Genomic DNA, 24,405 nt, shown 5'->3' with positions numbered 1-24,405 from the left:
GTCTTGGGACACTTTCATGGTCCTCTTCCTCCCAAATGGAGCTCTTCCTCTTGGGACACTTTCATGGTCCTCTTCCTCCCAAATGGAGCTCTTCCTCTTGGGACACTCTCATGGTCCTCTTCCTCCCAAATGGAGCTCTTCCTCTTGGGACACTCTCATGGTCCTCTTCCTCCCAAATGGAGCTCTTCCTCTTGGGACACTCTCATGGTCCTCTTCCTCCCAAATGGAGCTCTTCCTCTTGGGACACTCTCATGGTCTTCTTCCTCTTGGGACACTTTCATGGTCCTCTTCCTCCCAAATGGAGCTCTTCCTCTTGGGACACTCTCATGGTCCTCTTCCTCCCAAATGGAGCTCTTCCTCTTGGGACACTCTCATGGTCCTCTTCCTCCCAAATGGTCCTCTTCCTCTTGGGACACTCTCATGGTCCTCTTCCTCCCAAATGGAGCTCTTCCTCTTGGGACACTCTCATGGTCCTCTTCCTCCCAAATGGAACTCTTCCTCTTGGGACACTCTCATGGTCCTCTTCCTCCCAAATGGAGCTCTTCCTCTTGGGACACTCTCATGGTCCTCTTCCTCCCAAATGGAATGCTTCCTCTTGGGACACTTTCATGGTCCTCTTCCTCTTGGGACACTCTCATGGTCCTCTTCCTCCCAAATGGAGCTCTTCCTCTTGGGACACTCTCATGGTCCTCTTCCTCCCAAATGGAATGATTCCTCTTGGGACACTTTCATGGTCCTCTTCCTCTTGGGACACTCTCATGGTCCTCTTCCTCCCAAATGGAGCTCTTCCTCTTGGGACACTCTCATGGTCCTCTTCCTCCCAAATGGAATGCTTCCTCTTGGGACACTTTCATGGTCCTCTTCCTCTTGGGACACTCTCATGGTCCTCTTCCTCCCAAATGGAGCTCTTCCTCTTGGGACACTCTCATGGTCCTCTTCCTCCTAAATGGAGCTCTTCCTCTTGGGACACTTTCATGGTCCTCTTCCTCCCAAATGGAGCTCTTCCTCTTGGGACACTTTCATGGTCCTCTTCCTCCCAAATGGAGCTCTTCCTCTTGGGACACTTTCATGGTCCTCTTCCTCCCAAATGGAGCTCTTCGTCTTGGGACACTTTCATGGTCACTAATTTTGCACGCCCAATTTTTCAGTTTTTGGTTTGTTCAAAAAGTTTGAAATATCCAATAAATGTCGTTCCACTTCATGATTGTGTCCCACTTGTTGTTGATTCTTCACAAAAAAAATACAGTTTTATATCTTTATGTTTGAAACCTGAAATGTGGCAAAAGGTCGCAAAGTTCAAGGGGGCCGAATACTTTCGCAAGGCACTGTATATATATATAATGTGTGTGTGTGTGTGTATATATAATGTGTGCGTGTGGTTTCTCCCCAGAGCTGCGTGTGTTTCCTGAGCGTTATGTGGTGTGTGTGAGCCGACTGGAGGATGCCTCAGCTAACCCGACCCCGGCCGTAACCGTGGTGAGTGGCTGTTTATACTCCACTACTTCCTCTTCCTTCCAGTCGCTTGGCAACATCACCAGCACGGGGCTGTCTGTCTGTTATTATAGGGCTTCGGTGCCAAATACTGCTCCCACTTCTCACTGTATGTGCTGGAAGTTGTTTACTTAGATTCGCCCCTGGATGCGCTGCCAAATTGTGCGCCAGGGTCCCACTGGATGTGTCCCAAATGGCATCCTCTTCCCTATGGACCCTGGTCAAAGTAGGGCACTTTATAGGGAATAGGGTGCCATTTTGGATGCGGTCTGTATATGGCGGCTTTGTTTAAGTAGTGTGGCCCCTGGACCTGCCAGGGTGATTTCCAGGCCCCCGACCCCTACTCACAGGGATGGGGACAAGATTGGGACAGAGTGTCTGAGGTTGTGGGTTCAAGGAGTTGTGGGGTTCCAGAGTTTACAGGGGTCACGCACCACTGGATCTGGGGTCCAGGGAGAGACCGACATCTGTTTATGTGATCTTGTCACAATGACCATAGGGGTTGGCAAGACAGCACGAACAGACCTGGGACCAGACTAGTCTAATTGAACCCAATGACCAGAGGGGTTGGCAAGACAGCACGAACAGACCTGGGACCAGACTAGTCTAATTGAACCCAATGACCAGAGGGGTTGGCAAGACAGCACGAACAGACCTGGGACCAGACTAGTCTAATTGAACCCAATGACCATAGGGGTTGGCAAGACAGCACGAACAGACCTGGGACCAGACTAGTCTAATTGAACCCAATGACCATAGGGGTTGGCAAGACAGCACGAACAGACCTGGGACCAGACTAGTCTAATTGAACCCAATGACCATAGGGGTTGGCAAGACAGCACGAACAGACCTGGGACCAGACTAGTCTAATTGAACCCAATGACCATAGGGGTTGGCAAGACAGCACGAACAGACCTGGGACCAGACTAGTCTAATTGAACCCAATGACCAGAGGGGTTGGCAAGACAGCACGAACAGACCTGGGACCAGACTAGTCTAATTGAACCCAATGACCAGAGGGGTTGGCAAGACAGCACGAACAGACCTGGGACCAGACTAGTCTAATTGAACCCAATGACCAGAGGGGTTGGCAAGACAGCACGAACAGACCTGGGACCAGACTAGTCTAATTGAACCCAATGACCAGAGGGGTTGGCAAGACAGCACGAACAGACCTGGGACCAGACTAGTCTAATTGAACCCAATGACCAGAGGGGTTGGCAAGACAGCACGAACAGACCTGGGACCAGACTAGTCTTATTGAACCCAATGACCAGAGGGGTTGGCAAGACAGCACGAACAGACCTGGGACCAGACTAGTCTAATTGAACCCAATGACCATAGGGGTTGGCAAGACAGCACGAACAGACCTGGGACCAGACTAGTCTTATTGAACCCAATGACCAGAGGGGTTGGCAAGACAGCACGGACAGACCTGGGACCAGACTAGTCTTATTGAACCCAATGACCAGAGGGGTTGGCAAGACAGCACGAACAGACCTGGGACCAGACTAGTCTAATTGAACCCAATGACCAGAGGGGTTGGCAAGACAGCACGAACAGACCTGGGACCAGACTAGTCTAATTGAACCCAATGACCAGAGGGGTTGGCAAGACAGCACGAACAGACCTGGGACCAGACTAGTCTAATTGAACCCAATGACCAGAGGGGTTGGCAAGACAGCACGAACAGACCTGGGACCAGACTAGTCTAATTGAACCCAATGACCAGAGGGGTTGGCAAGACAGCACGAACAGACCTGGGACCAGACTAGTCTTATTGAACCCAATGACCAGAGGGTTGGCAAGACAGCACGGACAGACCTGGGACCAGACTAGTCTTATTGAACCCAATGACCATAGGGGTTGGCAAGACAGCACGAACAGACCTGGGACCAGCCTAGTCTAATTGAACCCAATGACCAGAGGGGTTGGCAAGACAGCACGGACAGACCTGGGACCAGACTAGTCTTATTGAACCCAATGACAAGAGGGGTTGGCAAGACAGCACGAACAGACCTGGGACCAGACTAGTCTAATTGAACCCAATGACCATAGGGGTTGGCAAGACAGCACGAACAGACCTGGGACCAGACTAGTCTTATTGAACCCAATGACCAGAGGGGTTGGCAAGACAGCACGGACAGACCTGGGACCAGACTAGTCTTATTGAACCCAATGACCAGAGGGGTTGGCAAGACAGCACGAACAGACCTGGGACCAGACTAGTCTAATTGAACCCAATGACCAGAGGGGTTGGCAAGACAGCACGAACAGACCTGGGACCAGACTAGTCTTATTGAACCCAATGACCAACATGTAGTGCCTTCTAAGTAACGTGTAGTGCCTTCTAAGAACGTGTAGTACCTTCTAAGAATGTGTAGTGCCTTCTAAGAACGTGTAGTGCCTTCTAAGAACGTGTAGTGCCTTCTAAGAATGTGTAGTGCCTTCTAAGAACGTGTAGTGCCTTCTAAGAATGTGTAGTGCCTTCTAAGAACGTGTAGTGCCTTCTAAGAACGTGTAGTGCCTTCTAAGAACGTGTAGTGCCTTCTAAGAACGTGTAGTGCCTTCTAAGAATGTGTAGTGCCTTCTAAGAATGTGTAGTGCCTTCTAAGAATGTGTAGTGCCTTCTAAGAATGTGTAGTGCCTTCTAAGAATGTGTAGTACCTTCTAAGAATGTGTAGTGCCTTCTAAGAACGTGTAGTGCCTTCTAAGAACGTGTAGTACCTTCTAAGAATGTGTAGTGCCTTCTAAGAATGTGTAGTGCCTTCTAAGAATGTGTAGTGCCTTCTAAGAATGTGTAGTGCCTTCTAAGAATGTGTAGTGCCTTCTAAGAATGTGTAGTGCCTTCTAAGAATGTGTAGTGCCTTCTAAGAACGTGTAGTGCCTTCTAAGAATGTGTAGTGCCTTCTAAGAATGTGTAGTGCCTTCTAAGAATGTGTAGTGCCTTCTAAGAACGTGTAGTGCCTTCTAAGAAGAACTTGTAGTGCCTTCTAAGAAGAACTTGTAGTGCCTTCTAAGAATGTGTAGTACCTTCTAAGAACGTGTAGTGCCTTCTAAGAATGTGTAGTGCCTTCTAAGAATGTGTAGTGCCTTCTAAGAATGTGTAGTGCCTTCTAAGAACGTGTAGTGCCTTCTAAGAACGTGTAGTACCTTCTAAGAACGTGTAGTGCCTTCTAAGAACGTGTAGTGCCTTCTAAGAATGTGTAGTGCCTTCTAAGAACGTGTAGTGCCTTCTAAGAACGTGTAGTACCTTCTAAGAACGTGTAGTGCTTTCTAAGAACGTGTAGTGCCTTCTAAGAATGTGTAGTGCCTTCTAAGAATGTGTAGTGCCTTCTAAGAAGAACTTGTAGTGCCTTCTAAGAATGTGTAGTACCTTCTAAGAATGTGTAGTGCCTTCTAAGAATGTGTAGTACCTTCTAAGAATGTGTAGTGCCTTCTAAGAATGTGTAGTGCCTTCTAAGAATGTGTAGTGCCTTCTAAGAAGAACGTGCAGTGCCTTCTAAGAAGAACGTGTAGTGCCTTCTAAGAATGTGTAGTACCTTCTAAGAATGTGTAGTACCTTCTAAGAATGTGTAGTGCCTTCTAAGAATGTGTAGTGCCTTCTAAGAATGTGTAGTGCCTTCTAAGAATGTGTAGTGCCTTCTAAGAACGTGTAGTGCCTTCTAAGAACGTGTAGTGCCTTTTTAGAATGTGTAAGGCTAGGCTCTGAATATGTATCTGACTATAGTTGGTAATGTGAGAGACCACCATTCCTTTCAACACATACTCAACACTTTGTTGTCTGGTCTGAGGGAGATTCCCATGGTAGTTTCCTAGTCAGAAGTCATGTGCCTTCATTGATTTGATTCACATTCAGAAGTTTGGGGGAAAGCTGTAGTCAGTGTAGGAACAGCTGTAGTCTGTTTAGGAACAGTTGTAGTCAGTTTAGGAACAGCTGCTGTAGTCAGTTTAGGAACAGTTGTAGTCAGTTTAGGAACAGCTGCTGTAGTCAGTGTAGGAACAGCTGTAGTCAGTGTAGGAACAGCTGTAGTCAGTTTAGGAACAGTTGTAGTCAGTTTAGGAACAGCTGCTGTAGTCAGTTTAGGAACAGCTGCTGTATTCAGTTTAGGAACAGCTGCTGTAGTCAGTCTAGGAACAGCTGTAGTCAGTTTAGGAACAGCTGCTGTAGTCAGTTTAGGAACAGCTGTAGTCAGTTTAGGAACAGCTGTAGTCAGTTTAGGAACAGCTGTAGTCAGTTTAGGAACAGCTGCTGTAGTCAGTTTAGGAACAGCTGCTGTAGTCAGTTTAGGAACAGCTGCTGTAGTCAGTTTAGGAACAGCTGCTGTAGTCAGTTTAGGAACAGCTGCTGTAGTCAGTTTAGGAACAGCTGCTGTAGTCAGTTTAGGAACAGCTGCTGTAGTCAGTGTAGGAACAGCTGCAGCTGCTGTAGTCAGTGTAGGAACAGCTGCTGTAGTCAGTGTAGGAACAGCTGCTGTAGTCAGTTTAGGAACAGCTGCTGTAGTCAGTTTAGGAACAGCTGCTGTAGTCAGTTTAGGAACAGCTGCTGTAGTCAGTTTAGGAACAGCTGCTGTAGTCAGTTTAGGAACAGCTGCTGTAGTCAGTTTAGGAACAGCTGCTGTAGTCAGTTTAGGAACAGCTGCTGTATTCAGTTTAGGAACAGCTGCTGTAGTCAGTTTAGGAACAGCTGCTGTAGTCAGTTTAGGAACAGCTGCTGTATTCAGTGTAGGAACAGCTGCTGTAGTCAGTCTAGGAACAGCTGCTGTAGTCAGTCTAGGAACAGCCGCTGTAGTCAGTTTAGGAACAGCCGTAGTCAGTTTAGGAACAGCCGTAGTCAGTTTAGGAACAGCCGCCGTAGTCAGTTTAGGAACAGCCGCCGTAGTCAGTTTAGGAACAGCCGCCGTAGTCAGTTTAGGAACAGCCGCCGTAGTCAGTTTAGGAACAGCCGTAGTCAGTTTAGGAACAGCCGTAGTCAGTTTAGGAACAGCCGTAGTCAGTTTAGGAACAGCTGCTGTAGTCAGTTTAGGAACAGCTGTAGTCAGTTTAGGAACAGCTGCTGTAGTCAGTTTAGGAACAGCTGCTGTAGTCAGTTTAGGAACAGCTGCTGTAGTCAGTTTAGGAACAGCTGCTGTAGTCAGTTTAGGAACAGCTGCTGTAGTCAGTTTAGGAACAGCTGCTGTAGTCAGTGTAGGAACAGCTGCTGTAGTCAGTGTAGGAACAGCTGTAGTCAGTTTAGGAACAGCTGCTGTAGTCAGTTTAGGAACAGCTGCTGTAGTCAGTTTAGGAACAGCTGCTGTAGTCAGTTTAGGAACAGCTGCTGTAGTCAGTTTAGGAACAGCTGCTGTAGTCAGTTTAGGAACAGCTGCTGTAGTCAGTTTAGGAACAGCTGCTGTAGTCAGTTTAGGAACAGCTGCTGTATTCAGTGTAGGAACAGCTGCTGTAGTCAGTTTAGGAACAGCCGCTGTAGTCAGTCTAGGAACAGCTGCTGTAGTCAGTTTAGGAACAGCCGCTGTAGTCAGTTTAGGAACAGCCGCTGTAGTCAGTTTAGGAACAGCCGCTGTAGTCAGTTTAGGAACAGCCGCTGTAGTCAGTTTAGGAACAGCCGCTGTAGTCAGTTTAGGAACAGCCGCTGTAGTCAGTTTAGGAACAGCCGCTGTAGTCAGTTTAGGAACAGCCGTAGTCAGTTTAGGAACAGCCGTAGTCAGTTTAGGAACAGCCGTAGTCAGTTTAGGAACAGCCGTAGTCGACCATAGCCCCACCGTTCAGAGCCCACGCTGTGTGACACACACACTCTCGCCCACGTCATATGACCTTTCTCTTTAGTTATTTTGTGTCCAGTCATGACAGACGTAGAGTCTTCCAGAAACTAGTTCTCATTTGAACCCGCTCTGCCCTCCCCAGAGAGGACTGTGGGAAATCAACGAGGAGCCTCATTCTCACCTTGGCGCAGACATCAGAGGACCATGGAGGATGTCTCTCTCTATGTCTACCTCCCAAATGGCACTCTATTCCCTACATAGCGCACTACTTTAGACCGGTTCCCTATGGTGATACAGTGCACTATAAATGGAATAACGTGCCATTTGGACTCTGTGTTCCATCTGTCTACCCCATGATCGGGGTGTCTCTCCCTCTCTGTTATTCTATCACAGCTTTTGCTATTGTTTCTCTTTACTCTGAGTTTCCCAGTCTCTCCCACTGCTCTGTGAGTCTCTCCCACTGCTCTGTGAGTCTCTCCCACTGCTCTGTGAGTATCTCCCACTGCTCTGTGAGTATCTCCCACTGCTCTGTGAGTATCTCCCACTGCTCTGTGAGTATCTCCCACTGCTCTGTGAGTCTCTCCCACTGCTCTGTGAGTATCTCCCACTGCTCTGTGAGTCTCTCCCACTGCTCTGTGAGTCTCTCCCACTGCTCTGTGAGTCTCTCCCACTGCTCTGTGTGTATCTCCCACTGCTCTGTGAGTATCTCCCACTGCTCTGTGAGTATCTCCCACTGCTCTGTGAGTCTCTCCCACTGCTCTGTGAGTCTCTCCCACTGCTCTGTGTGTATCTCCCACTGCTCTGTGAGTATCTCCCACTGCTCTGTGAGTATCTCCCACTGCTCTGTGAGTATCTCCCACTGCTCTGTGAGTCTCTCCCACTGCTCTGTGAGTCTCTCCCACTGCTCTGTGAGTATCTCCCACTGCTCTGTGAGTATCTCCCACTGCTCTGTGAGTCTCTCCCACTGCTCTGTGAGTCTCTCCCACTGCTCTGTGAGTATCTCCCACTGCTCTGTGAGTCTCTCCCACTGCTCTGTGAGTCTCTCCCACTGCTCTGTGAGTCTCTCCCACTGCTCTGTGAGTCTCTCCCACTGCTCTGTGAGTATCTCCCACTGCTCTGTGAGTATCTCCCACTGCTCTGTGAGTATCTCTCACTGCTCTGTGAGTTTCCCAGTCCCACTGCTCTGTGTGTATCTCCCACTGCTCTGTGAGTCTCTCCCACTGCTCTGTGAGTCTCTCCCACTGCTCTGTGAGTCTCTCCCACTGCTCTGTGAGTCTCTCTCACTGCTCTGTGAGTCTCTCCCACTGCTCTGTGAGTCTCTCCCACTGCTCTGTGAGTCTCTCCCACTGCTCTGTGAGTCTCTCCCACTGCTCTGTGAGTCTCTCCCACTGCTCTGTGAGTCTCTCCCACTGCTCTGTGAGTTTCTCCCACTGCTCTGTGAGTCTCTCCCACTGCTCTGTGAGTATCTCCCACTGCTCTGTGAGTCTCTCCCACTGCTCTGTGAGTCTCTCCCACTGCCCTGTGAGTCTCTCCCACTGCTCATCTCCCACTGCTCTGTGAGTCTCTCCCACTGCTCTGTGAGTATCTCCCACTGCTCTGTGAGTCTCTTCCACTGCTTTGTGAGTCTCTCCCACTGCTCTGTGAGTATCTCCCACTGCTCTGTGAGTATCTCCCACTGCTCTGTGAGTATCTCTCACTGCTCTGTGAGTTTCCCAGTCCCACTGCTCTGTGTGTATCTCCCACTGCTCTGTGAGTCTCTCCCACTGCTCTGTGAGTCTCTCCCACTGCTCTGTGAGTCTCTCTCACTGCTCTGTGAGTCTCTCCCACTGCTCTGTGAGTCTCTCCCACTGCTCTGTGAGTCTCTCCCACTGCTCTGTGAGTCTCTCCCACTGCTCTGTGAGTCTCTCCCACTGCTCTGTGAGTCTCTCCCACTGCTCTGTGAGTCTCTCCCACTGCTCTGTGAGTTTCTCCCACTGCTCTGTGAGTTTCCCAGTCCCACTGCTCTGTGAGTCTCTCCCCCTGCTCTGTGAGTCTCTCCCACTGCTCTGTGAGTCTCTCCCACTGCTCTGTGAGTCTCTCTCACTGCTCTGTGAGTCTCTCCCACTGCTCTGTGAGTCTCTCCCACTGCTCTGTGAGTCTCTCTCACTGCTCTGTGAGTCTCTCCCCCTACTCTGTGAGTCTCTCCCCCTACTCTGTGAGTCTCCCAGTCTCTCCCACTACTCTGGCGTTGACTGAAAGCAAAAGCAACACTCTTGTAATATTTTCAGTTGACGTCAGTGAAGAGTTCAGATTGTTTAAGGCCCCAACCTTTTCCAGCTGAAAGAGAGGGAGACGGAGACAGGGAGGGAGACGGAGACAGGGAGGGAGACGGAGACAGGGAGGGAGACGGAGACAGGGAGGGAGAGGGAGACAGGGAGGGAGACGGAGTCAGGGAGGGAGACGGAGGGAGGGAAACGGAGACAGTGAGGAGACGGAGACAGTGAGGGAGACGGAGACAGTGAGGGAGACGGAGACAGTGAGGGAGACGGAGACAGTGAGGGAGACGGAGACAGTGAGGGAGACGGAGACAGTGAGGGAGACGGAGACAGTGAGGGAGACAGAGACGGGGAGGGAGACAGAGACAGGGAGGAGACAGAGACAGGGAGGGAGACGGAGACAGGGAGGGAGACGGAGACAGGGAGGGAGACGGAGACAGTGAGGGAGACAGAGACAGGGAGGGAGACGGAGACAGGGAGGGAGACGGAGACAGGGGAGGGGACAGGGGAGACGGAGACAGTGAGGGAGACGGAGGGAGGGAGACAGGGAGGGAGACGGAGACAGTGAGGGAGACAGGGAGGGAGACGGAGACAGTGAGGGAGACGGAGGGAGACAGAGACAGGGAGGGAGACAGGGAGGGAGACGGAGACAGGGAGGGAGACGGAGACAGTGAGGGAGACAGGGAGGAGACGGAGACAATGAGGGAGACGGAGGGAGACAGAGACAGGGAGGGGAGACAGGAGGGAGGGAGACGGAGACAGGGAGGGAGACGGAGACAGGAGGGAGGGAGACAGGGAGGGAGACAGGGAGGGAGACAGGGAGGGAGACGGAGACAGGGAGGGAGACAGGGAGGGAGACAGGGAGGGAGACGGAGACAGGGAGGGAGACAGGGAGGGAGACGGAGACAGGGAGGGAGACGGCGACAGGGAGGGAGACAGGGAGGGAGACGGAGACAGTGAGGGAGACGGAGACAGTGAGGGAGACGGAGACAGTGAGGGAGACAGTGAGGGAGACGGAGACAGTGAGGGAGACGGAGAGAGGGAGACGGAGACAGGGAGGGAGACGGAGACAGGGAGGGAGACGGAGACAGGGAGGGAGACGGAGACAGGGAGGGAGGGAGACAGGAGGGAGACGGAGACAGGGAGGGAGACGGAGACAGGGAGGGAGACAGGGAGGGAGACGGAGACAGGGAGGGAGACTGAGACAGGGAGGGAGACTGAGACAGGGAGGGAGACGGAGACAGGGAGGGAGACGGAGACAGGGAGGGAGACGGAGACAGGGAGGGAGACGGAGACAGGGAGGGAGACTGAGACAGGGAGGGAGACTGAGACAGGGAGGGAGACTGAGACAGGGAGGGAGACGGAGACAGGGAGGGAGACGGAGACAGGGAGGGAGACTGAGACAGGGAGGGAGACTGAGACAGGGAGGGAGACAGGGAGGGAGACAGGAGGGAGACAGGGAGGGAGACTGGGAGAGGGAGGGAGACAGGGAGGGAGACAGGGAGGGAGACGGAGACAGGGAGGAGACTGAGACAGGGAGGGAGACTGAGACAGGGAGGGAGACTGAGACAGGGAGGGAGACTGAGACAGGGAGGGAGAGGGAGACAGAGAGGGAGACAGGGAGGGAGACAGGGAGGGAGACTGAGACAGGGAGGGAGACAGGGAGGGAGACAGGGAGGGAGACGGAGACAGGGAGGGAGACTGGAGACAGGGAGGGAGACTGAGACAGGGAGGGAGACTGAGACAGGGAGGGAGACTGAGACAGGGAGGGAGACTGAGACAGGGAGGGAGACTGAGACAGGGAGGGAGACGGAGACAGGGAGGGAGACGGAGACAGGGAGGAGACTGAGACAGGGAGGGAGACTGAGACAGGGAGGGAGACTGAGACAGGGAGGGAGACTGAGACAGGGAGGGAGACTGAGACAGGGAGGGAGACTGAGACAGGGAGGGAGACTGAGACAGGGAGGGAGACGGAGACAGGGAGGGAGACGGAGACAGGGAGGGAGACGGAGACAGGGAGGGAGACTGAGACAGGGAGGGAGACTGAGACAGGGAGGGAGACAGGGATGGAGACGGAGACAGGGAGGGAGACGGAGACAGGGAGGGAGACGGAGACAGGGAGGGAGACGGAGACAGGGAGGGAGACGAGGGACAGGGAGGGAGACGGGACAGGGAGGGAGACAGGGAGGGAGGGAGACGGAGACGGGGAGGGAGACAGGGAGGGAGACAGGGAGGGAGACAGGGAGGGAGACAGAGACAGGGAGGGAGACAGAGACAGGGAGGGAGACAGGGAGGGAGACGGAGACAGGGAGGGAGGGAGATTGAGGGAGACAGGGAGGGAGACGGAGACAGGGAGGGAGAGGGAGACAGGGAGACGGAGACAGGGAGGGAGACAGGGAGGGAGACGGAGACAGGGAGGGAGACGGAGACAGGGAGGGAGACGGAGAGAGAGGAGGAGTGGGAGACAGAGAGGGAGTGGGAGACGGAGGGAGTGGGAGACAGGGAGGGAGAGGGAGACAGGGAGGGAGAGGGAGACAGGGAGGGAGACGGAGACAGGGAGGGAGACAGGGAGGGAGACGGAGACAGGGAGGGAGACGGAGACAGGGAGGGAGACGGAGGGAGGGGACGGAGACAGGGAGGAGACGGAGGGAGGGAGACTGAGACAGGGAGGAGACGGAGACAGGGAGGGAGACGGAGACAGGAAGGGAGACGGAGACAGGGAGGGAGACGGAGACAGGGAGGGAGACAGGGAGGGAGACGGAGACAGGGAGGGAGACGGAGACAGGGAGGGAGACGGAGAGACGGAGGAGGAGGGAGACAGAGGAGGGAGTGGGAGACAGGGAGGGAGTGGGAGACAGGGAGGGAGACAGAGACAGGGAGGGAGACGGAGACAGGGAGGGAGACGGAGACAGGGAGGGAGACAGGGAGGGAGACGGAGACAGGGAGGGAGACGGAGACAGGGAGGGAGACGGAGAGAGAGGAGGGAGGGAGACACAGAGAAGGGAGTGGGAGACGGAGGGAGTGGGAGACAGGGAGGGAGACAGAGACAGGGAGGGAGACGGAGACAGGGAGGGAGACGGAGACAGGGAGGGAGACAGGGAGGGAGACGGAGACAGGGAGGGAGACGGAGACAGGGAGGGAGACGGAGACAGACAGAGGGAGTGGGAGACGGAGGGAGTGGGAGACAGGGAGGGAGACGGAGACAGGGAGGGAGACGGAGACAGGGAGGGAGACGGAGACAGGGAGGGAGACGGAGACAGGGAGGGAGAGATGGAACGTGAGCGAGGGGGATAGAGCGAGAAGGGGAGGGAGGGAGGAAGAAGGAGAGAGAGGGGGGGAGACAAGAGAGGGGGAGGGAGACAGAGAGATGGAGAGACAGGGGTGGAGGGAGAGAGAGGGATGGAGTGTGAGAGGATGCACTTCTCTCGTTCCCCTCCTCAGGATCTGGTTCAGACAGTCAGACTGGAGAGGAGTGGAGGGGACTCTTGTGGTGGAGCTTCTCTCAATTCCAATTAAATTCTGTTTAACAGGCTTTATTAGCATGGGGAAAATATGTCCACATTGCCAAAGTAAGTGAAGTAGATAATAAACAAAAGTGAAATAAACAATTTAACGTTAAACATACTTTTCATAAATGTTTCAAAGGGAACAGAGACATTTAAAGTATGAAAGTAAAATAAACAAGCATAAATATGGGTTGTAATTTACAATGTTTGTTCTTCATTGGTTTCCATTTTCCTGCGGCAACAGGTCACAAATCTTGCTGCTGTGATGTCACACTGTGGAATTTATTTATCAAGATTGTTTTTTTTTTTTGTGGATCTGTGTAATCGGAGGAAAAATATGTGTCTCTAACATGGTCGTACATTTGACAGGAGGTTAGGAAGTGCAGCTCAGTTTCCACCTCATTTTGTGGGCGCTGAGCACATAGAGTTCATTCGGAAAGTATTCAGACCCCTTCACTTTTTCCACATTTTGTTACTTTACAGCCTTAATTCTAAAATGGATTTTTTTTTTTTTTAAACAACATGTTTTAAATCCTCATCAAACTACACACTACACCCCATAATGATATATCAAAAACAGGTTTTTAGAAATGTTTGCAAATGTATTAAAAATATAAACATATACCTTAAGTATTCAGACAGTTTGAAACTCGACATTGAGCTCCGGTGCATCCTGTTTCCATTGATCATCCTTGAGATGTTTCTACAACTAGATTGGAGTCCACCTGTGGTACATTCAATTGATTGGACATGATTTGGAAAGGCACACACCTGTCTATATAAAGGTCCCACAGTTGACAGTGCAGGTCAGAGCAAAAACCAAGTCATGAGGTCAAAGAAATTATCCGTAGAGCTCAGAGACAGAGAGGATTGTGGCCTCCATCATTCTGCAGCATTGAAGGTCCCCAAGAACACAGTGGCCTCCATCATTCTGCAGCACTGAAGGTCCCCAAGAACACAGTGATATCCATCATTCTGCAGCATTGAAGGTCCCCAAGAACACAGTGGCCTCCATCATTCTGCAGCATTGAAGGTCCCCAAGAACACAGTGGCCTCCATCATTCTGCAGCATTAAAGGTCCCCAAGAACACAGTGGCCTCCATCATTCTGCAGCATTAAAGGTCCCCAAGAACACAGTGGCCTCCATCATTCTGCAGCACTGAAGGTCCCCAAGAACACAGTGTCCTCCATCATTCTGCAGAATTGAAGGTCCCCAAGAACACAGTGGCCTCCATCATTCTGCAGCATTAAAGGTCCTCAAGAACACAGTGGCCTCCATCATTCTGCAGCATTGAAGGTCCCCAAGAACACAGTGGCCTCCATCATTCTGAAATGGAAGAAGTTTGGAACCACCAAGACTCTTCCTAGAGCTGGCCGCCCGGCCAAACTGAGCAATCAGGGAAGAAGGGCCTTGGTCAGGGAGGTGACCAAGAACCCGATGGTCACTCTGACAGAGATGTAGAGTTCCTCTGTGGAGATGGAAGATCCTTCCAGAAGGACAACCATCTCTGCAGCACCCCGGTCAGGCCTTTATGGTAAAGTGGCCAGACGGAAGCCACTCCTCAGTAAAAGGCACATGACAGCCCAGCTTGGAGTTTGTCAAAAGGCACCTCAAGGATTCTGACTATGGGAAACCAGGTTCTCTGGTCTGATGGCAGGACTTGTTACAAATGTAACAGGCTTCCTCACAATTACTACATTACAACTATTCTGTCCAAAAGAGACATGACCACTTCCATGTACACTCGAAATGAGCACACGGTAAATAACATTAATCATGAATTGGGGCGACAGGGTAGCCTAGTGGTTAGAGTGTAGAGGCGACAGGGTAGCCTAGTGGACTATAAACCGGAAGGTTGCAAGTTCAAACCCCCGAGCTGACAAGGTACAAATCTGTCGTTCTGCCCCTGAATAATTTTGCACGCCCAATTTCTCAGTTTTTGATTTGTTAAAAAAGTTTGAAATATCCAATAAATGTCGTTCCACTTCATGATTGTGTCCCACTTGTTGATTCTTCACAAAAAAATACAGTTTTATATCTTTATGTTTGAAGCCCGAAATGTGCCAAAAAGGTCGCAAAGTTCAAGGGGGCCGAATACTTTCGCAAGGCACTGTAATTAAATTGTTACGTGAATGGCGAATGGTGGTAACCTATAGCGTTGCTCAAAGTTCCTACCGCACAACCCAAATGACGCAACATGGAGCTGCGAAACAATGTGAGGAACAGAGCAAAGCATGAACAGAATGAAACCGTTTCTCGTTAGTGTTACAACGCTAACGAAGAAATGTGAACTTGTCGTTAACGGTTAAGAAATGACTATCAACTGTCGCTAACTGCTAACAAGGGGAGCAAATTAATCATGTTTATTTTTTATTTACAATGGCAGCCTACCCCGGCCAAATCTGGACGACTCTGGGCCTATTGTGAGCCACCCTATCACGTCCGGATGTGATACAGCCTGGATTCGAACCAGGGACTGTAGTGACGCCTCTTTCACTGAGATCCAGTGCCTTTAAACCACTGCGCCACTTGAGAGCCCTATTTAGTAATGTGCAGTACAATGCTTCTAAAGGAAATATATTTTAATATAGGGGCCTTACGACAGATTAGACAGTGTACATAAATCCACTTCTTCTCAGCAAAACAACGACTTGTTTACATCGTTTCCTCTGTTTATGATTTGTACGTAGGAGTGTTCTCTTCGTTCTCTGAATAGAGGAACATTTTTATACGCGTACAATTTTTTTTGTTGAGAAAATGGTTTTGAACGCGAAAGGACTGAAGTCACGTCGTTGCTGTGCTAGTCCACAGGTCAGATGTCGCTCAGTTGGTAGAGCATGGCGCTTGTAACGCCAGGGTAGTGGGTTCGATCCCCGGGACCACCCATACGTAGAATGTATGCACACATGACTGTAAGTCGCTTTGGATAAAAGCGTCTGCTAAATGGCATATATTATTATTATTATTATAGATGTCGTCATCTCTTGTGAGAGATGCCTTTCAGAACACAGTGTGTCTCAGTCAGCATGTTTCCCAGGTCTTTTTTAAGGGGAATTCAGCCTGAGGTCTTGGTTTGTATTAGACATGTGATCTGATTTCTCTGTGGAAACAAAAGCCTCTCTCACTGACCACTGTGTGTGTGTGTGATATAATTACATGAGTCATATGCTGAGTTGGTCTGAAAAAATAGGTTCCGGTCAGTTCCGCCAGGGTTCCGGTCATTTCCGCCAGGGTTCCGGTCATTTCCGCCAGGGTTCCGGTCAGTTCCGCCAGGGTTCCGGTCAGTTCCGCCAGGGTTCCGGTCAGTTCCCCTAGGGTTCCGGTCAGTTCCGCCAGGGTTCCGGTCAGTTCCGCCAGGGTTCCGGTCAGTCAGACTTCATGGGATAATTGGTTTTGTCACCATCGTAAGACATTAAGGTATACACATAGTCCTGACCACTGATGGCTGGTGTTGTTGCCTACCCTCACCACCTGGGGGCGGCCCGTCAGGAAGTCCAGATCCAGTTGCAGAGGGAGGGGTTCAGACCCAGGGTCCTTAGATTAGTGATGAGATTTGAGGGCACTATGGTGTTGAACGCTGAGCTGTAATCAATGAACAGCATTCTCACATAGGTGTTCCTTTTGTCTAGGTGGGAAAGTGCAAAAAGATTGCGTCCTCTGTGCATCTGTTAGGGCGGTATGCAAATTTCAGTTGGTCTGGGATGATGAAGTTGACGTGAGACATGACCAGCCTTTCAAAGCACTTCATGGCTACGGATGTGAGTGCTACGGGACGATAGTGATTTAGACAGGTTACCATGGCGTTCTTTGAAACATGGACTATGGTGATCTGCTTGAAACATGTCGGTATTAGACTGGGTCGGGGAGAGGTTGATAATGTCAGGGAAGACCCTTGCCTGCCAGTCAGCGCATGCTCTGAGTACACATCCTGGTAATCTGTCTGGTCCTGCGGCCTTGTGAATGTTAACTTGTTTTAAAGGTCTTAATCACATGGACAGCTTGCGGCTTGCGGCTGACTTTCCCTTTTTTAATCCGTGATAGTTTGCAGATCCAACGAGCGTCAGAGCTGGTGTAGTACGATTCGATATTAGTCCTTTATCGGCACTTTGCCTGTTTGATGGTTCGTCGGAGGGCGTAGCGGGATTTCGTGGATTAGTGTCCCGCTGCTTGAAAGTGGTGACTTATGTGACAAACTCCTCAATGTCCTCTTCGTCGGACACTTCTGTAGCTTAGCGTCCTCTTCGCCGGACACTTCTGTAGCTTAGCGTCCTCTTCGTCGGACACTTCTGTAGCTTAGCGTCCTCTTCGTCGGACACTTCTGTAGCTTAGCGTCCTCTTCGTCGGACACTTCTGTAGCTTAGCGTCCTCTTCGTCGGACACTTCTGTAGCTTAGCGTCCTCTTCGTCGGACACTTCTGTAGCTTAGCGTCCTCTTCGTCGGACACTTCTGTAGCTTAGCATCCTCTTCGTCGGACACTTCTGTAGCTTAGCGTCCTCTTCGTCGGACACTTGCAGCTTAGCGTCCTCTTCGTCGGACACTTCTGTAGCTTAGCGTCCTCTTCGTCGGACACTTCTGTAGCTTAGCGTCCTCTTCGTCGGACACTTCTGTAGCTTAGCGTCCTCTTCGTCGGACACTTCTGTAGCTTAGCGTCCTCTTCGTCGGACACTTCTGTAGCTTAGCATCCTCTTCGTCGGACACTTCTGTAGCTTAGCATCCTCTTCGTCGGACACTTCTGTAGCTTACATTTACATTTACATTTAAGTCATTTAGCAGACGCTCTTATCCAGAGCGACTTACAAATTGGTGCATTCACCTTATGACATCCAGTAGAACAGTCACTTTACAATAGTGCATCTAAATCTTAAAGGGGGGGGGGGTGAGAAGGATTACTTATCCTATCCTAGGTATTCCTTAAAGAGGTGGGGTTTCAGGTGTCTCCGGAAGGTGGTGATTGACTCCGCTGTCCTGGCGTCGTGAGGGAGTTTGTTCCACCATTGGGGGGCCAGAGCAGCGAACAGTTTTGACTGGGCTGAGCGGGAACTGTACTTCCTCAGTGGTAGGGAGGCGAGCAGGCCAGAGGTGGATGAACGCAGTGCCCTTGTTTGGGTGTAGGGCCTGATCAGAGCCTGGAGGTACTGAGGTGCCGTTCCCCTCACAGCTCCGTAGGCAAGCACCATGGTCTTGTAGCGGATGCGAGCTTCAACTGGAAGCCAGTGGAGAGAGCGGAGGAGCGGGGTGACGTGGGAGAACTTGGGAAGGTTGAACACCACACGGGCTGCGGCGTTCTGGATGAGTTGTAGGGGTTTAATGGCACAGGCAGGGAGCCCAGCCAACAGCGAGTTGCAGTAATCCAGACGGGAGATGACAAGTGCCTGGATTAGGACCTGCGCCGCTTCCTGTGTGAGGCAGGGTCGTACTCTGCGGATGTTGTAGAGCATGAACCTACAGGAACGGGCCACCGCCTTGATGTTGGTTGAGAACGACAGGGTGTTGTCCAGGATCACGCCAAGGTTCTTAGCGCTCTGGGAGGAGGACACAATGGAGTTGTCAACCGTGATGGCGAGATCATGGAACAGGCAGTCCTTCCCCGGGAGGAAGAGCAGCTCCGTCTTGCCGAGGTTCAGCTTGAGGTGGTGATCCGTCATCCACACTGATATGTCTGCCAGACATGCAGAGATGCGATTCGCCACCTGGTCATCAGAAGGGGAAAGGAGAAGATTAATTGTGTGTCGTCTGCATAGCAATGATAGGAGAGACCATGTGAGGTTATGACAGAGCCAAGTGACTTGGTGTATAGCGAGAATAGGAGAGGGCCTAGAACAGAGCCCTGGGGACACCAGTGGTGAGAGCGCGTGGTGAGGAGACAGATTCTCACCACGCCACCTGGTAGGAGCGACCTGTCAGGTAGGACGCAATCCAAGCGTGGGCCGCGCCGGAGAGATGCCCAACTCGGAGAGGGTGGAGAGGAGGATCTGATGGTTCACAGTATCGAAGGCAGCCGATAGGTCTAGAAGGATGAGAGCAGAGGAGAGAGAGTTAGCTTTAGCAGTGCGGAGCGCCTCCGTGATACAGAGAAGAGCAGTCTCAGTTGAATGACTAGTCTTGAAACCTGACTGATTTGGATCAAGAAGGTCATTCAGAGAGAGATAGCGGGAGAGCTGGCCAAGGACGGCACGTTCAAGAGTTTTGGAGAGAAAAGAAAGAAGGGATACTGGTCTGTAGTTGTTGACATCGGAGGGATCGAGTGTAGGTTTTTTCAGAAGGGGTGCAACTCTCGCTCTCTTGAAGACGGAAGGGACGAAACCAGCGGTCAGGGATGAGTTGATGAGCGAGGTGAGGTAAGGGAGAAGGTCTCCGGAAATGGTCTGGAGAAGAGAGGAGGGGATAGGGTCAAGCGGGCAGGTTGTTGGGCGGCCGGCCGTCACAAGACGCGAGATTTCATCTGGAGAGAGGGGAGAAAGAGGTCAGAGCACAGGGTAGGGCAGTGTGAGCAGAACCAGCGGTGCCGTTTGACTTAGCAAACGAGGATCGGATGTCGTCGACCTTCTTTTCAAAATGGTTGACGAAGTCATCTGCAGAGAGGAGGAGGGGGAGGATTCAGGAGGGAGGAGAAGGTGGCAAAGAGCTTCCTAGGGTTAGAGGCAGATGCTTGGAATTTAGAGTGGTAGAAAATGGCTTTAGCAGCAGAGACAGAGGAGGAAAATGTAGAGAGGAGGGAGTGAAAGGATGCCAGGTCCGCAGGGAGGCGAGTTTTCCTCCATTTCCGCTCGGCTGCCCGGAGCCCTGTGTGTGTGTGTGATATAATTACATGAGTCATATGCTGAGTTGGTCTGAAAAAAGAGGTTCCAGTCAGTTCCGCCAGGGTTCCGGTCATTTCCGCCAGGGTTCCGGTCAGTTCCGCCAGGGTTCCGGTCAGTTCCGCCAGGGTTCCGGTCAGTTCCGCCAGGGTTCCGGTCAGTTCCGCCAGGGTTCCGGTCAGTTCCGCCAGGGTTCCGGTCAGTTCCGCCAGGGTTCCGGTCAGTCCCTCCAGTGTTCCGGACAGTCCCTCCAGGATTCCGGACAGTCCCGCATGGGTTCTGGTCAGTAGGGTTCAGTCAGTTCCACTATGGAGTGGAGAAATGAGCTTAGCATCCTCTTCGTCGGACACTTCTGTAGCTTAGCATCCTCTTCGTCGGACACTTCTGTAGCTTAGCATCCTCTTCGTCGGACACTTCTGTAGCTTAGCATCCTCTTCGTCGGACACTTCTGTAGCTTAGCATCCTCTTCGTCGGACACTTCTGTAGCTTAGCATCCTCTTCGTCGGACACTTCTGTAGCTTAGCATCCTCTTCGTCGGACACTTCTGTAGCTTAGCATCCTCTTCGTCGGACACTTCTGTAGCTTAGCATCCTCTTCGTCGGACACTTCTGTAGCTTAGCATCCTCTTCGTCGGACACTTCTGTAGCTTAGCATCCTCTTCGTCGGACACTTCTGTAGCTTAGCATCGGACACTTCTGTAGTTTAGCATCCTCTTCGTCGGACACTTCTGTAGCTTAGCATTCTCTTCGTCGGACACTTCTGTAGCTTAGAATCCTCTTCGTCGGACACTTCTGTAGCTTAGCATCCTCTTCGTCCGACACTTCTGTAGCTTAGCATCCTCTTCGTCGGACACTTCTGTAGCTTAGCATCCTCTTCGTCGGACACTTCTGTAGCTTAGCATTCTCTTCGTCGGACACTTCTGTAGCTTAGCATCCTCTTCGTCGGACACTTCTGTAGCTTAGCGTCCTCTTCGTCGGACACTTCTGTAGCTTAGCATCCTCTTCGTCGGACACTTCTGTATTGAGAGGGTCACTGGTACTTCCTGTTTTGAGTTTTTGTCAACAGGAATCAGAAGGCTTTGAGTTATGGTCAAATTTTCCAAATGGAGGGTGAGAGAGAGCTTTGTAATGCTTCTCTTTGTGTGGAGTAAAGGTGATCTACAGTTGTTTAGCCTCTAGGTGTACATGTGACACGCTGGTGTAAATCAGGTTTACCAGCAGGTAGAAATCTAGAAGGTTCTACCAGTGAAGTATGTGGAAGGGTACCTGCAAACTGTTTCGTGGTCCCTACCTGCCTGCCTACCAACCCCATCCCAAAATGTTATAGTTCCCACCTGCCTGCCAACACCCCACCCAACCAGTTTCATAGTCCCTACCTACCTACCTGCCAACCCCCAAACAAACTGTTTCGTGGTCCCTACCTGCCTGCCTGCCAACCCCATCCCAAAATGTTATAGTTCCCACCTGCCTGCCAACACCCTACCCAACCAGTTTCATAGTCCCTACCTGCCTGCCTGCCAACCCCCACCCAACCAGTTTCATAGTCCCTACCTACCTACCTGCCAACCCCCACCCAACCAGTTTCATAGTCCCTACCTGCCTGCCTGCCAACCCCCACCCAACCAGTTTCATAGTCCCTACCTGCCTGCCTGCCAACCCCCACCCAACCAGTTTCATAGTCCCTACCTGCCTGCCTGCCAACCCCCACCCAACCAGTTTCATAGTCCCTACCTACCTACCTGCCAACCCCCACCCAACCAGTTTCATAGTCCCTACCTACCTACCTGCCAACCCCCACCCAACCAGTTTCATAGTCCCTACCTACCTGCCTGCCAACCCCCACCCAACCAGTTTCATAGTCCCTACCTACCTGCCTGCCAACCCCCAAACAAACTATTTCATAGTCCCTACCTACCTGCCTGCCAACCCCCACCCAACCAGTTTCATAGTCCCTACCTGCCTGCCTGCCAACCCCCACCCAACCAGTTTCATAGTCCCTACCTGCCTGCCTGCCAACCCCCACCCAACCAGTTTCATAGTCCCTACCTGCCTGCCTGCCAACCCCCACCCAACCAGTTTCATAGTCCCTACCTGCCTGCCTGCCAAGCCTAAACTGTGTTGGTTGGTATACAGTGAGTTACTCCTAGTGACCTAGCTACAGTAAAGTATGTGGGAGGGAAGAAACCTACAGAAACATAACACCGGGAGATTTAGGATCTTGATCTTTGGAAATGAGTTGTTTGGCCTGGGGACAAATGATATTGAGAGAAGGAGGAGGAGCTGTCTGTCTCTATATACCTGTACAGGTATTGGTCTATGCATGTTTGTTATCTTTGTAACTTGGAACATGTGGTGAGGTAAAACAAACAGGCCCAGTATGTTTCTTAGTGGATCCAGAGGCGTGTGGAGACAGTGGAGGAGGTTGTGGAGACAGTGGAGGAGGTTGTGGAGACAGTGGAGGAGGTTGTTGTGGAGACAGTGGAGGAGGTTGTGGAGACAGTGGAGGAGGTTGTGGACGAGTGGAGACAGTGGAAGAGGTTGTGGAGACAGTGGAGGAGGTTGTGGAGACAGTGGAGGAGGTTGTGGAGACAGTGGAGGAGGTTGTGGAGACAGTGGAGGAGGTTGTTGTGGAGACAGTGGAGGAGGTTGTGGAGACAGTGGAGGAGGTTGTGGACGAGTGGAGACAGTGGAAGAGGTTGTGGAGACAGTGGAGGAGGTTGTGGAGACAGTGGAGGAGGTTGTGGAGACAGTGGAGGAGGTTGTGGAGACAGTGGAGGAGGTTGTTGTGGAGACAGTGGAGGAGGTTGTGGAGACAGTGGAGGAGGTTGTGGAGACAGTGGAGGTTGTGGAGACAGTGGAGGAGGTTGTTGTGGAGACAGTGGAGGAGGTTGTGGAGACAGTGGAGGAGGTTGTGGAGACAGTGGAGGAGGTGGAGGAGGTTGTGGAGACAGTGGAGGAGGTTGTGGAGACAGTGGAGGAGGTTGTGGAGACAGTGGAGGAGGTTGTGGAGACAGTGGAGGAGGTTGTTGTGGAGACAGTGGAGGAGGTTGTTGTGGAGACAGTGGAGGAGGTTGTGGAGGAGGTTGTGGAGACAGTGGAGGAGGTTGTGGAGACAGTGGAGGAGGTTGTGGAGACAGTGGAGGAGGTTGTGGAGACAGTGGAGGAGGTTGTTGTGGAGACAGTGGAGGAGGTTGTGGAGACAGTGGAGGAGGTTGTGGAGACAGTGGAGGAGGTTGTGGAGACAGTGGAGGAGGTTGTGGAGACAGTGGAGGAGGTTGTGGAGACAGTGGAGGAGGTTGTGGAGACAGTGGAGGAGGTTGTGGAGACAGTGGAGGAGGTTGTGGAGACAGTGGAGGAGGTTGTGGAGACAGTGGAGGAGGTTGTTGTGGAGACAGTGGAGGAGGTTGTTGTGGAGACAGTGGAGGAGGTTGTTGTGGAGACAGTGGAGGAGGTTGTTGTGGAGACAGTGGAGGAGGTTGTTGTGGTGGAGACAGTGGAGGAGGTTGTTGTGGAGACAGTGGAGGAGGTTGTTGTGGAGACAGTGGAGGAGGTTGTGGAGACAGTGGAGGAGGTTGTGGAGACAGTGGAGGAGGTTGTGGAGACAGTGGAGGAGGTTGTGGAGACAGTGGAGGAGGTTGTGGAGACAGTGGAGACAGTGGAGGAGGTTGTGGAGACAGTGGAGGAGGTTGTGGAGACAGTGGAGGAGGTTGTGGAGGAGGTTGTGGAGACTGTGGAGGAGGTTGTGGAGACTGTGGAGGAGGTTGTGGAGACTGTGGAGGAGGTTGTGGAGACTGTGGAGGAGGTTGTGGAGACTGTGGAGGAGGTTGTGGAGACAGTGGAGGAGGTTGTGGAGACAGTGGAGGTTGTGGAGACAGTGGAGGAGGTTGTGGAGACAGTGGAGGAGGTTGTTGTGGAGACAGTGGAGGAGGTTGTGGACGAGTGGAGACAGTGGAGGAGGTTGTGGACGAGTGGAGACAGTGGAGGAGGTTGTTGTGGAGACAGTGGAGGAGGTTGTGGAGACAGTGGAGGAGGTTGTGGAGTCAGTGGAGGAGGTGGTGGAGACAGTGGAGGAGGTTGTGGAGACAGTGGAGGAGGTTGTGGAGACAGTGGAGGAGGTTGTGGAGACAGTGGAGGAGGTTGTGGAGACAGTGGAGGAGGTTGTTGTGGAGACAGTGGAGGAGGTTGTGGAGACAGTGGAGGAGGTTGTGGAGACAGTGGAGGACGTTGTGGAGACAGTGGAGGAGGTTGTGGAGACAGTGGAGGAGGTTGTGGAGACAGTGGAGGAGGTTGTGGAGACAGTGGAGGAGGTTGTGGAGACAGTGGAGGAGGTTGTGGAGACAGTGGAGGAGGTTGTGGAGACAGTGGAGGAGGTTGTGGAGGAGGTTGTGGAGACAGTGGAGTGGAGGAGGTTGTGGAGACAGTGGAGACAGTGGGAGGTTGTGGAGACAGTGGAGGAGGTTGTGGAGACAGTGGAGGAGGTTGTGGAGACAGTGGAGGAGGTTGTTGTGGAGACAGTGGAGGAGGTTGTGGAGACAGTGGAGGAGGTTGTGGAGACAGTGGAGGAGGTTGTGGAGACAGTGGAGGAGGTTGTGGAGAC

The 24,405-nt window shown here is 51.9% G+C and overlaps 1 protein-coding gene across 3 annotated transcripts in view; it reads left to right on the top strand.

Annotated features, from left to right (window-relative positions):
* Positions 1–24,405, top strand: part of slx4ip (SLX4 interacting protein) — a 166,004-nt gene that overhangs the window by 122,410 nt on the left and 19,189 nt on the right. For all 3 annotated transcript variants that reach the window (XM_052496241.1, XM_052496236.1, XM_052496240.1), the window contains exon 6: positions 1,391–1,476. In XM_052496241.1, coding sequence (XP_052352201.1) covers positions 1,391–1,476 — 86 coding nt within the window. The remainder of the gene's footprint in view (positions 1–1,390; positions 1,477–24,405) is intronic.

This window comes from Oncorhynchus keta, chromosome 3, assembly GCF_023373465.1.
Source record: "Oncorhynchus keta strain PuntledgeMale-10-30-2019 chromosome 3, Oket_V2, whole genome shotgun sequence".
Classification (NCBI taxonomy): domain Eukaryota; kingdom Metazoa; phylum Chordata; class Actinopteri; order Salmoniformes; family Salmonidae; genus Oncorhynchus; species Oncorhynchus keta.
The sequence above is the reverse complement of the archived record's forward strand: the minus strand, read 5'-3'. Positions and strand labels throughout refer to the sequence as shown.